General features: G+C 33.3%; 1 protein-coding gene, 1 non-coding gene and 1 pseudogene across 4 annotated transcripts; all 3 read right to left on the bottom strand.

Annotated features, from left to right (window-relative positions):
• Positions 1 to 916: 916 nt before the first annotated feature.
• On the bottom strand, positions 917 to 5,116 carry LOC111299898 (chlorophyllide a oxygenase, chloroplastic-like; annotated as a pseudogene). Its single transcript, XR_016340904.1, has 9 exons — positions 5,024 to 5,116; positions 4,488 to 4,731; positions 4,131 to 4,230; positions 3,546 to 3,836; positions 3,110 to 3,256; positions 2,748 to 2,932; positions 2,478 to 2,590; positions 1,718 to 2,012; positions 917 to 1,229 (listed from the first exon to the last, which is right to left on the bottom strand). The product of XR_016340904.1 is annotated as a chlorophyllide a oxygenase, chloroplastic-like (transcript).
• A 1,835-nt stretch (positions 5,117 to 6,951) lies between these two features.
• TRNAQ-UUG (transfer RNA glutamine (anticodon UUG)) lies at positions 6,952 to 7,023 on the bottom strand. Its single transcript has one exon. It is a non-coding gene; the product is annotated as a tRNA-Gln (tRNA).
• A 775-nt stretch (positions 7,024 to 7,798) lies between these two features.
• LOC111299889 (filament-like plant protein) lies at positions 7,799 to 11,992 on the bottom strand. Of its 2 annotated transcripts, none has more exons than XM_089757925.1 (5): positions 11,210 to 11,991; positions 10,914 to 11,073; positions 10,100 to 10,304; positions 8,564 to 9,987; positions 7,799 to 8,436 (listed from the first exon to the last, which is right to left on the bottom strand). In XM_089757925.1, the coding sequence occupies exons 2-5, from the start codon at positions 11,022 to 11,024 to the stop codon at positions 8,026 to 8,028; spliced, it is 2,151 nt and encodes a 716-aa protein (XP_089614051.1). In that variant the 5' UTR covers positions 11,025 to 11,073; positions 11,210 to 11,991; the 3' UTR covers positions 7,799 to 8,025. The 2 variants fall into 2 exon arrangements, with proteins under 2 accessions (XP_089614051.1, XP_089614052.1); XM_089757926.1 differs by having other exon boundaries at positions 7,868 to 8,436; positions 10,100 to 10,292; positions 11,210 to 11,992.
• Positions 11,993 to 13,789: the final 1,797 nt, after the last annotated feature.

Genomic DNA, 13,789 nt, shown 5'->3' with positions numbered 1-13,789 from the left:
TTCTTTATTTCTTAACATCTTTAAATAGGATTGTATACAATTTACCTCAACTTTTGCTTTCTAATATTTTGTATCTTAAATGTTTCCCAAATTTGGCACCTCGAGTCCCTTGCTGTTTGATATGAATTGCAAGGTTGCTGCATTCTATGGCCTTGATTTCATACATGATTCACTTCAAAGGGGACCAGAAACTTTCTACTTAGCTCCATTAAGGATTTTGTTCATGGAGATTGATCTCCCTTTTCTTTTTCTTCCTGATTAGTTCAGAAGGTTTGTTTGAAGCAGAACACCAAAAAGAAACAATTCTAACTTTGAAGTGGCTTCTTTTCTAGTTTAAGAAAAAGATATAAAAGAAAGAGGAATCTTTTCTAGTTTCTATCAATACCTGTTGGAAGTGGCAATTTCAAAAGGAAAGCAAATGAATTGATCATGCTTTGAGCCTTTGACAGTTTGAATCTAATAAATGGTAAAAATAAAATCCTCTGGAACTGGAATCTGTTAAGGATTTTGCTAGAAAGATCACATTATCTTCATCAGTGTTTTCAGCTGCTAGCTTATGGTAATATAAAAGGGATAGAGTGGTCCAAATCAAAAACATCTGTCTAACAACTGCTTCATGAAAAAGTGATCTGCACACTAAGCCTTGGGGTGTAAGATGGTGATGAGTTCAAAAAAGTCAAATACAAATCCTTGGAATTTTCATTAACCATCAGTTATTATAGTACAAAGATCTTTGCAGGACAAGAGACTAAAGTTGGCTTCTAAGGCCAACAAAATCAATTTTTCTGATCATTTCTCCGGGATTATCAAATAAGAGAAAAAAAATGGGGATTTGACCGTACACAAAATCTACAAAAGCAGTGTACAGTTCTGTATTTTACAAGGGCTTGTGCGTGGAGACCAACTCGTATCTGTCTCAGATCAATGCAAAGTTTCAGCTGAACCTCCTTGGTGGTCCTCAATGGGCTTGTGGTAGATCATTTACTAAGCCCGTTTGAAAGTGCAAGAGTCTGTCGAGAGAGTGTGAGGAGTGTTAAATCGGTTGCTAGAGTTAAAATTTACATTGGGTTGCTGAAGGGTAATTGTTTAGCTCCTTTTTCAACAGCATCTCTCCATAATCTGTACCTCACTCCTACCTTGTCGTAGGCTACTGGATAATTCCAGACATTTGCCCCATTAACCATATGTTCTTGCTGGCCAATCACAATTCGCAGATCCTCATTCAAGACCTGTATTAATTAAGCATAAAAAGTAGGACCATAAATATTAGTGAAAGGCATAAGATTGATATACATTATATTAGACATGTCTGTTATTCAGACATCAATGATACAGAGGAAAGACTCTGCTAATATAACACTTCTCGGCACCAGCATGGTTTGATTGTAGGTGATATGGTGCTCGTTTCAATAGTTAGGTCTTGAAAAACCATAATACAGATCAATAGAAAATGAAAAACAGTTGAGAAAAAGCAGAGATCAAAGATGACATGTTGCGTACCTCACAGGACTTTTGAACTTCCTGCTTTCAGAGGGTTAGTCACAAGCACCATCACAATAGCTATCAAAAACTACCAAATCTTTTCAGCAAGTCATTCAGACATTCAACCAAGGAGGATTTCAAGTAGGTTTTCAGCAAGTAATTAGTGCGAATTTAACTATCCCTAAAACCAGTAATCCACTACCCAAAGAATGGAAAAATAAGATATTTTTTTTGCCTGTTCTGCGAATTGCCTCCATAAGTAATGCATTAAAGGAATGTGCTTCAATACGGGAGCAAAATCTAGCGACATTCTATATAATAGTCTTGTCTTCTTTCTTGATGAAGGTAAGCATACATGAAGCTGGTGGAGGTGTGTTGTGCATTCCTTGGTACTCTCTTCTTCCAGTTTCCCAGGCTTTGATATCCCAATGGTCGATACCACCATACAAGGTGGTCAAAATTCCATATCAATGGGATAAGGGTCCCAGTATCCTTGGAGACCGGATGCCAGTGCCAAAAACTTCACGAGACTGAGATGTTCAGATAAACAAAGCAAGTAAGATTATATATTCAAAATAGATACACACGGCATTGCTAGCATCTGATCCATCTATACTACTAACTAGCAAGATATTTTGAGGAGTCATTGATAGAAAGTTACAACACCCAGTCTTTCATTGCACCAGAAAGCAATGTAGGTTTTGTTTTAGTGTACATGCAAAGAAGAAATGATCAAATACAATTCCTAATTATGGAGTGAAGACAGAGCAAAATGACAACACTTCTGATCATTTCAGATGTTTTGTTGTTTCCTAAGCCTTGCATATGATTCTAACTTTTCCAACCATTTAAATAAGATAACTAGAAGTACAAACTTTCATTTGTTTGTCTGTTACACTGAAACAGTTAAACTGCAAAATATGAAGCTATTCTGCCTCAACACCAAAATACTAAAGTAATAAAACAAATTTGCTAATCTAATTGCAGAAACAAACCTGGGAACAGTCCATCCCTTGGCAAATGTGGAAGTGTGAATAAAAGGAGCATGAGTGAAATCCAGAAGGTTATCCAAAAGTAGCCCATGTTCTACCGAAAGTTCCATTACAATCTGTTATTTATCAGCATACCAAAAAAAAGAAATGAGGTGAGATAGTGGGGACTTTTACTTCAGTTGTAAAGTTGTCCAGCTTTTTCATTGAGTCACTTGAGCAAAGTTCACATGATTCTTGCAATCACAATAGCCTTTAAAAACATCTATAACATACCTCAGCATGAATTTCAATTCCAGAAGGAGGTTTTAAGGAAGGAAGAGTTGCCGTCGGTGGGTTATCAACAGCCCAAATCCAGATCATTCTCTCTTGCTCAAGACATGTCAATGACCTTATCTTCACATTAAGTAATCACGTAGATGGCATTTTTTCACATTTTCCATTTGTTGTGTATTCCCACCCTGATTTATCAAAAAATGTTTCAAGAATTAGAAAATTTTATACAACTTTTGGATAAACACAATAAGGACCGGATGCCAGTCCAAGCATATATAGCATGTAAACCAGTCATTGATATATGTCTCCCCTTTTCAGAAAAATATGATGAGTGCTAGTAAACTTCCTAAACTCTTACTAACCGCAGTAGGGACATTGGATACGACCATCATTCACTGAACCAAGGTGAAAAGCACATGCTCTATGCGCACAGGTGTTCTGGACACATCCTGGATTCCCATTTTTTCCACAAAAAAGAACCCATGATTCGTCAAAGCAATGATTGGAATCTGTAATGAGAACTAACAAGACATTAGTAAGAGAGCATCTCTTAACTATTGGGCAATGAAAACTACAAAACTGACATGTAACCACATCAAAGAACACAATCTCATAGTGGTGATAGCTAAGCAAATTGCCATAAGAAACCAAAATAAAAGAAGGAAGCACTGGTGCCTATCAACCTGATGCAGAATGAGGATATTTGTCAATATGTTGTGACATGATTCATGTCATAAACTGATCAGTATTGAGATGATATCAGTTTATGACATGATAAGCAATACTATAGTTCTGAACTATAGCTTACCATAGTGTCATCCTTCAGATCAGTGGAGAAAGCAACAGGATACCAGAAATTCTTCAAGTGGGGATGATATGGTTGAACAGGACCTGACACATTCAAGCTTTTCCGGGGCAACTTCCTCTTCACAATATCCAAAGATTGTGTTGACGCACTAGAAGAAGGGGATGCTAGGTTGGATTCTGTCGTGGTTCTATCTTTTAGTAGCTTATCATTAACCAATTCCTCCATGTAAGCTAGTTTATCCAAAGTAGCAACAACCCTTGCTTCAGATATATGTACCTGTTATTTCTCATGGATCATCAGAATCAAAATGGCTATGACAGTAGAGTTGGAAACTCCAGTTATTCTTCTTCATTTTTTTTTTACTATAGATGATACTTATGGCAATTAACTCAAGTCAAGTCTGACTCTGATTATTTTGTTGAAAAATAAAAAACTAATCAGTCCATGGGATGGCCCAGAATCTTTTTTTTTTTTTTTTTGTAATTCTCGTTTATGCATAGTGTCCTAATAGAAACCATTAGAAATTTTTATCTACCTTCCAGTTTATTAACTTGCTAATTTTCTGCTAATCTGCTTATGAGCTTGTGCTAGTTCTCCTTGCAATTCTGCAAGCTCCTTTTTCATGGTACCAATAGACTTGTATTCACGAGCTAGAGGATTCAAAACTTCCAATACCTACAACCATATCTAACAAAGTAAGAACTACCATAATAAAGCAACAAAAGCTTCCCAAAAGATTAAATTGAAAAAATAAATTATTAGGTAAATAGTAAACACTTCACAGTTCACAATACGCAGATTTTCTTGTCAAAAATAACTCAAAGAAAAAAATTCAAAACATGGGTCAAATAGTAAATAGTATAAGTCCAATAAGCATAGCACAAGTTCTGAGTTGTTAGTAAGAAGACTATGAAGTTGAGATTGAAGAAGACCTTTTCATGAAGAAGCATGATTGTGAGCAAATCTTGCCGAGCCCGCCAATCAGAGTACTGAATATCATATCTAGCCACTTCCAAGGCCTGATATACATCTACGAACTTCCCTTTACATTCTGGGACTCTAGACCTTGGGTCCTCTACATCAAAGAGCGTGCCCCACGGGCTCTTCTTATCTCCCCAAGCTACTTTCTTCCCCAAACACAGCAAGCACCCCAAAGCCTCCTCTAACGCCCTGAAACTGCACCAATCTCGAAATATAGTCACAGATCAACTGACTTTAGATTTTGTAGCAACCCAAACTATTAAACCACTAAAAACTGCAATATACTTAAGGATCATGCAACTTTAATAAAATTTAGAATTGACCCGATGCTTTTAGCTAAAAAATAAATCAAAAACCAAACTTTCTGGCTTCACAGCCACAAAAAAAAAAAAAAAGACAAGTCAAACACTGTAAAAACTAAATTTTCTTCAAAATTCAACAAGTACCCAGATAAACTAATCCCATAAAAAAAGCAGAAAAACAGCACCTTTTTAGAACTAATCTTGCATGATCTGCATAAAGAGGTTGGCAAAGACAAAGCACCCGCAGTAGCAATGGCGGTCATGAAGTTTCAAAAAAGAAAAATGTTCGGTATCCGTTTGGGGCAAAGGAAGAAGCGAAGAAGAAGAAAGAGACAGAGAGAGAGAGAGAGAACTCTAAGCAAAAGCCAATGAGATTTTGTTGGAAAAGAGGTTGGTGTTGCGCGCGATTTAGGGAAGGCTCCCATTGTATGCCACGTGGATAATGTGAGGCCAGTGTCGTACCTGTGGCAGTTGGGTTTCCACATGCTTTGACTGTCTGAGAGGGATCTTTGTTCTTGTGGGGCTTCAGTATCTCTGCTTCTTGCCAGCTCGGATGCTCTAGATATCTTTCTCGATCTCGCCATCTGTTTGTGATTTTTGCCTTGTTTTTTACTCCAAAAAGATTTTTCCTCTCTCCCCTCTTCCATCTATTTCTCTTTTCATAGTAAAAATGAGTTTTTCTTTTGTTTTTTTCTTACATGAGAGAAAAGATCTGAATCGGCTTCATTTGCTTTGATTATAAATGTTTGATTGAAGCACTTGTAGATTTCTTTGATGTTCCTAGCTTCAACACTTTGATTGAACCTTGAAGAAATCTCAAAATATGATGAACTAGCAGGGACGGATCTACAACGGGACAGTGGGGGCAACTGTCCCATTGAAATCCTAATATCTCGTAAAAATTATTACAAATATTCTTAAAAAATTTAATTATTTTACAATTTACTTCTACTAAAAATGAAAAAAATAAATATATATGACATTTTTATAAATATTTGAAGGAAAAGAACTATAATTGCAATATAAATAGTTTATTTGATAAAAATAATAGGGTTACATGTATAAATATAAATAAAATAAACATTTATAAATAATTTTGTATTCAAGGATATCATTTCATTTAGAAAACAAAAAAAAAAAAAAGTAATCTTCTATCTAATCTATTTAATATTTATTTACTATTTAAATTTTTTTATGTTGGTAAAATAATTTGATTTAAGGCTTAATTTATTATTAATTTATATTTATATTTATATTATAAGTGGATTAAGATTGAAAAATGTTTTGCTTTCTTAAGTTGATCAATGAAATAATTTAATGTTTTGCTTTCTTAAGTTGATCAATGAAATAATTTAATTTTTACAAAATTAATTTTTATATTTAAAATTATATTAGTTAATTACAATTCAAATTACATAATAAAATATACATATTGATTTTGTTTGCATAATTACATTTCAATATCTAATATAAATTATAGCATTATCTTCTTATTTTTTAAAAAATTATCTAAACTAAATTATCTAATTTAATTAATTGTGAATAAATATCTTCTAAAAAAAAAAGTCAAATTTGAAGTAACCATCCAAAATTAATAATAATGACACACAATATTTTACAAAATAAATTTATGTTTAATCAGATTTAGATAATTTTAATCAAATCTAAAATTATAAAAAAATAGTTTAAATTATCATCCCAATGAAAAAGATAATATTTAAAAAGTTCATTTTCGAACTAAAAAATTTATAAAAAATAATTATAATGTATTATTTTTGTGTATAAACAAAATAATTTAATATACATTTGAGTTAATTTATATTTTTATATTTAATATTATCTATATTAGTTGCCCCACTCAATATAAATCTTGAATATCTCCCTGTGAACTAGGGTATCGAAACAGGATTTGAAAACCAGGATCTGGAAGGAAAGAGAGGGAACAAAAGAGCAAAAGTCTTGGGTCATTTCCTTTTTTCAGTCTTTTTAAAACAGAGCATCACTGTATCAAAATTTAGAAGTGCTTCGTAGGAAGGTTGTTTCAGGGAATCCTACGAGGGAAATTAGAGGAAATGAGGTATGAAATACCATAAAAGCCAGCATGAAGAATTCAAGGTCCCACCGGGAGTCGAACCCAGGTCGCTGGATTCAAAGTCCAGAGTGCTAACCACTACACCATGGAACCGGGCATACACATTATCGTATAATAAAGATGGAATTCTTTGTAGTATCAGGTGCTCTTCTTTCCTTTATTCAGTTTATTTGCTTCAGGATTCCCAGGTTGTATTCAAGAATGCTCCCATCGGTTGTTGAACTACGTCATCCGATGTCACCTAAAAATGATAAGAGTATTTACACTTTAATTGATAAGAAAGATTAAAGAAACATGCACTCTTTAATTACTTAATTCTTTTGGTTTTTCTAATGGATCTATGATCACTTATTCTAAGAACAATGAACATAAAAAATTACATAATCCTGCTTTGAGAATATAGAATCCAAAGATGACAGAATCCACATCAAATTAGCTGCAACCTGATGTCAGACATCAGCTTCATTTACAAGCCTTCATAAACAAATATTCCGGCAAAACTAACAATATTCGTTTTGCTTGGAAACCAACCAAAGTTGACTTCTTGATTGAAAGTTTGATACTCTTAACTCTTATGGATCAAATTTGAAGCTTATTTTAATTGATTTATGCAGTCTATTTTAAAAACTGCCATTTAATGTATTTGAAATTTAAATCTTAATATCTTTAACTATTTTCGAATCTTTAGGCCACAGCCTCTTTGTACCAAAAAAAAAAATGGAATAAATGATCAATCACAACTGAATAGCTTGAAGAAATTACTGTTTCTCCTTTTTCCTACAGGACTAATTTGGTTCTTTTAACGCTAACATGGCCAAAATCTAACAGGGAACTGGAAATACAACTGTCAAGTTACAGGAAAGAGTAATGGAAAAGGCCAAACACATGCTGCATATTTTTTCGTAAAAAGATACAGAAATCAAAACCCCAAGCATTTGAAATTTGAAATTTCAATCTGAAACTTTTGTATCCAGAGTCCAGACAACCATTCCAATTATAAATGAGACAACCTAAAAGTGAATTAAGTAATGGTGATTAAACAGCATTTAATCACTGTCTTTCAAATGACAAACAATTCTGTGTTTTACTACTAATCTAATTATCTGAAATTCCTAGTTGTATCCTGTTCTTACTTGGAGTGAAAATTTTTGCAAATCCATTTCGGTTCTCCTCTGTACTGACATGATTTGATGACACAATTGATGAAGATGAGGATGAAGATGGGGGTGTGTTTCCATCGTTCTTATTTACTGAAGGACTAGAATGGTGAGCACTAATTCTTGGAGACTCGGGATCTCTATTGGGTGAATATATTTCATTAGAATGTAATTTCCAAGCCTCTCCACCAGCTTTCGGAATCAACGATCCTCTAGAGAACTCTGGTATGCTCGTGGTGTCAATTAAGAAGTCTTCAAGTGCTGCAAGAGATTTCAGTTGCTGTCCTAAAGATGCTATGGTTTTTTGACACTCGGCAAGTTTTCCTGCAGCTACAGTCAAATCCTCCTGCTGTAGGATCTCATGGATATTAGAAGGATGGGATATACCATAATTTTAAAACTCTCTAGTAAATCAATAATTAATGGGAAAATATAGATGCATTAAGATAGTGTAATTCATTAAGACTGAAGAATACCGGTTTTATCTTCAATTCATCGTTTGAGCTTGCAGTTTGCTGTAGCTCAGCTTCCTTTCTCTTTCTTGACAGCTCTTCTTCCACTTCTTGACACTTGATTGTAATTTGTACTGACACTGCCCTTTCCTTCTCAACTTCTGTTTCTAATGAATCAATCTTTGCAGACATTATCCGAGCCTCTGCTTCGATACTAATGAGTTGAGACTCAAGAAGTTGCTTTGATTCATTTGCATTAACTGAGGCTTGTTCTGACAAGTCCCTTTCTGCTTCTAATGAGTCAATCTTTGCAGACATTGTCTCTGCATCTGTTTCCATGCTACTGAGTTGAGATTCAAGATGTTGCTTTGCTTCATTTGCCATGCAGAGCTCCCTTTGCAACTCCTCCAATTTTATATCAGTGTCCCTCAACTGTAGTTCTGATGCTTTGAGTCTTTCTTGACTTTGGGAACGAGCAATTTCTAGTTCAGCCTTCTCAACTTCTATCTTCTCCAACTTCTCTTCAAGTTCCGCTGTTCGATGAATCATGGCTTCAAGCTCAGCCTTCAACGAGCTATCACCATCACTAGATTGTTTGACAGTAGCTTTTGATTCAAGACATAGATTTTCACTCTTGGTTTCAGGCAATGCAGCGAGTCGCTCCATCTCCAGAAAATCACCCATGAGATCAATCTCAATAGAAGAACGAAGGAGATTTCTATTAATGACCTTTTCGTTTTTGAATTGATCAAGTTCAGCAATTAAGGCTGATGCACATGAATCAGAACAGCTAGGTTCTTCTTTGTTTGCTTGCAAGCCGCTCATCTTGTAAGCATCAATCTCCTTCCCATGAAGCCATTCTCCATTGTCTGATTGACCATCAGTGAGGGATTCAACATAAATTGAGGAGGCAGCTGGGGATTTATAGTTATTAAGGAAGGATGATTTACACGCTATGGCTTTGAGTCTTTGGCACTCTGCCTCAAGCTTTGCTACCTTCTTTATGCTGTCTAAGTGTTGTTTGCTAGCCGTTTCAGCTGCTTGGGTGCTTAAGTCTCTTTCAATTGTTCTGATTTCCAACTTTTCCAACTGAGATGAGAGCTCAAGCTTGAGGGCTGAATTTTCCTTCTCCAAAGCTTCAATCTTATGCCAAAGGTCAGGACTGAAGTCAGGAAGGGGCTCAGACTTAGCAGCTTCAGCTTTATCTTGGAGCTCAAGCAACTGCCTTTCAGGTTCAAATTTGGCAGTTTCCCAATCCTGGGTAGTCTTTGCCACAGCTTCATTGATCTTCAGCTCCTGCTCCTCTCTTGCTTGTCTTAGCTGCCTAACACATTCCTTGAGAGCTCCATCAAGATGGCTCACCTGACCTTCAAGTGCTGAGCTTTGCTGAACTGCAGCCTCAAGTTTTTGCTTTAATATCGCTACTTCATTTTCAGCCTTTCCCCAACCTAAAGTTCAATTAACAAGAACATAGTAAGTTGACTATAACTAAGAAAACAAAGATGAATGTGTAAAAAGAATCAAACATTTAGAATGTGTTCCCTAACATGTAAGTAATACCTGAAATAGCTTCTTCAGAAACTTTGGCATGTTTCTTCACCAATTCCTCTTTGGCACTAACATTAACTAGAGCAGCTGATAGTTTTTTTGTCAAGCTCCTAATGCTGTCATTAACATCTTCAGAATTAGTTGAAGCTTTTGTCGACACTTCAGGTGATTGTGTGTTATTATTAGGTGATGCCTTGAAAGATTCCTGCTTCAACAACTAGAAAGATGAAAATCAATCTTAAATGGGAAAAACCAACTGGATTATGGATCAAATAATTAGAAATTATCAGCTTAATAGAAAACTCAAGCACAGTTTAACTCAATCTTAGGTGAAGAAATCCAGTTATATACTTTTCTAAGAATACAACAATTAGTCTTTGTTAGTAAAGCAGCCATGAATGACCATGAAAAGCAACGCAGCTCAGACTCTATATAAGAATACAACAATTAATCTTTGTTAGTAAAGCAGCCATGAATGACCATGAAGGGCAACGCAGCTCAGACTCTTTCCCAGAACAGAAACATGGAATACATTACACCTACTTGCTTGAGATAAACAGCAGAAGTCAAAACTTTTACCAAGGGATTCTGGCAATGGAAAAAAAATAACTGGAGATGAGAAGTACTATATGAATGATACAAGCAGAAAATCTCCAGAACTCACTTTAATGGGAGCATGGCATCAGAATCTAGTAATTAAGCCATGAGAATAAAAAATTGTAATCAACAACATTCAATTCCACACACAGCAAAAAAGAAACATTCAAGCTTTCTGAAAGTCAATACTTAAAACTGGTCTTAATTAAGGAGGAGATTATCAACCTACCCGATCATCCGAATATCTCTCAGAATGGCAAGATATCGATCCGTAACTCTCAGTTTCACCAGGACTCCTCTCCGAAGACTTCCTACTCCACAACCATTTCTTTTTTTCCATAGGAAACTCCAAAAGTCCAACACCAATCAGCTCATCAGAGACTGCTCATCTGCACCCCCCAAAAATAAAAAAATAAAAAAAAGCAAACTTTTGTTCAATATGTCAGCATGAAAAGTAGGACAACCTAGGACAAAATCTATTTAAGAACCAAAACTTTCAACAATCTACAACATTAAAAAAATTACTTGGCTTATTCTTTTCTCAGCTTTGCTGCAAATCCAACCCTCTAACTATCCAGCCCCAACAACAACAACAACAACAACAGAAAACACTTTTAAAGACCCAAAAAAGTTTTTTAACTTTTTTTACAAAAGGAAAGGAAAATTTTTCTCAAAATACTTGGCTGAAGAATAGAAGAATATGGCAGCTTTAATTACTATAAATAGTATTTCAAATGTCACCAAAAGGCCATCACTTGAATCACAAAATTAGAATTTTCCATTTCATTTTTCAAATCTTTCATGAAACTCCACTACCAAGAAAGATAAAATATAATCAATGAAACAGTAACTGAAAAGAAATACCCAGAAATAGAAAACCCAACAAAAAGGATGCTAAACCTGAGGTACCCATCAAAGCTAAAGAGCTCAAAAGCCTCTTCATTAAATTTCAATAAGAAGTAAATAAAAGCCAGATATACAACCAATTGAAGGTATTAAATAAAAGAAAAAATAAAAAAAAGGAAGGACTTGAAGGAATCAGAGCAGTTGAGCTGACCCATATCAAATAACAAGCAAAGAAAAATGCTTAAACCAGATGGGGAACCAGCAGGAAAGAAATGGAAAACCAAAGTTCGGTTCAGATTTAAAAATCTTAGTTTTAAGGGGAAAAAAGAAACATTAAAACAAACTCTGCAAGAAAATCTGTGGAATGTCAGTAGATAATTAGCTAAAAATACCACTATTATAGCAAGTTTTCATATAATGTGTACTTCAATTTTTTGGCATTTTCTTTGCCCTTTTTTCCTTGTATTTTCCTTTTTATTCAAATGTATTTAAGAAAATACAAAAAAGAGATGACAGCATGTGTTTTGTTAAAGTGAAGCTGTGAAGAGTTGAAAGAGTTGGAAGCCTCAAACTCAAAAACCCAACTTTTCAGCTTTTCCTGTTCTAAAAAATTCAAATTACTTTATTCATTTGTCTTTTCTTTTAATTTAGTTTTTTAAATGGAGCCGGCCATTATTCCCGCCAAGGGAAGTGGATTACTGAAGCAGAGTAGAAACATGGAGGGCTTTAACCAATTTTCACTGTTAAATTTGTGTAGGTTTCTGGAAAATCACAGTTGCAGGTAAAGAGTTTTTTTTTTCCTGCCTCTGACTTCTGAAATTTGTGTACTTCTCTCTTTTACCTATTGCACGATAATTGATGTCATCGTATTATTAATTAAATGTAAATATTAATTTTAAGATTTATTTAATGTAATTTTTTATTAAAAATTATTTTAATCATACTGATGATTATTGCAGTATCATTAAACTCAACATATTATTAATTAAATTTAAATATTAATTTTTTAAATTTATTTAATATAAATTGATGATTATTACGATATTATTAAATTTATCATATTATTAATTAAATTTAAATATTAATTTTTTATATTTATTTAATATAAATTTTTTATTAAAAAATTTTAAATATAATTATGTAATTTATTTTAATTGTATTATAATAATTTTTATCATTATTTTTAATTTATCACAATATATTTTTACCGTACATCAAAATGGGGCAGGATTGTCTCTCTCAGCCTTGGCTTTTTTTAACTGTTGCTTTATCTGTCTTACTGAGGGCTTTTTCTTTTTCTTTTAGTTGGCCATGACCAAACTCAGCTAGTAAATATCAATATCTTTCATTGCCGAAGGATTTCTACAATTAAAAAAAATAAAATTGAAAACCTCTTATGAGTTGTTAAAATAGATGGGGCTCGAAATTTAACTTGTATCTATCAGATTTTAATTTAATCTGATTTTATAAAATTAATTTTTTATTTTTTTAAAATTAAATTTTAGATTGAATTGATATTTTTTGAAAAAATTCGAAGTTGAGTTTTATGTAAACTTATCTTGACTCGTCTTTATATTTATATATTTTTATTATTTATTTAATTTTATATTTTTATATATTTTATATATTTTATATTTATTTAATTTTATATTTATATTTTAAAATTAATATTTTATATTTAAAATAATAATAAATAATATTTTATTAACTTCAAATTGAATTAATTATAAATTTAAACATATGCTAATCAAGTTTGGTTCAAATATAAAAATAATATTTTAATATCGAATCGGATCAAATTCAAATATTAAACATATAAAATCGAATCAATTTTGAAACGAATAAAAATTCATCCCAACTCGATCAGTTATCATCCTTAAACATAATGTGAGCAAGGGTTGGTGTTTAGTCAATGTTAGCATTTGGAATGCATGTGGAGGACACTTTGGTTAAGGCCAGAAGCATATTTGCATGAAAAGGAAATTTCGGGAGGAGTTGATCCAATTGCAATAATTTCTTTCAAATAATATGATAGGGTATGAAAAAGTTTTTTTTAATAAAAGTAACTAATTAATTATGAATGCCCCTTTTTTGTTGCTGGAATATATAATGTGGAAAGCAATTACGGTTGCAGTGATGGTTGAATGTTAATTATATGAATATCATAATTGTTGTTTTTTACATATGTGCATAAAATGCATGAAAATGCATGAAAAGTCAAGGTTGGATAAGGTGTCACAATTATGAATTTTTTGACTT

Source organism: Durio zibethinus, chromosome 3 (genome assembly GCF_047325235.1).
Source record: "Durio zibethinus cultivar Kanyao isolate XHJ-2024 chromosome 3, ASM4732523v1, whole genome shotgun sequence".
Lineage (NCBI taxonomy): Eukaryota > Viridiplantae > Streptophyta > Magnoliopsida > Malvales > Malvaceae > Durio > Durio zibethinus.
This window is presented reverse-complemented; position numbering and strand designations above follow the sequence as displayed.

Excerpts from the sequence above, each read along its gene's own strand:
- LOC111299889 (XM_089757925.1), bottom strand. The coding sequence starts at position 11,024 with ATGGAAAAAAAGAAATGGTTGTGGAGTAGGAAGTCTTCGGAGAGGAGT. Across the intron at positions 9,988-10,099 it reads TTCTGAAGAAGCTATTTCAG|GTTGGGGAAAGGCTGAAAAT; the intron begins GTATTACTTACA and ends ATTGAACTTTAG. Across the intron at positions 8,437-8,563 it reads ATGAATTGAAGATAAAACCG|CAGGAGGATTTGACTGTAGC; the intron begins GTATTCTTCAGT and ends GAGATCCTACAG.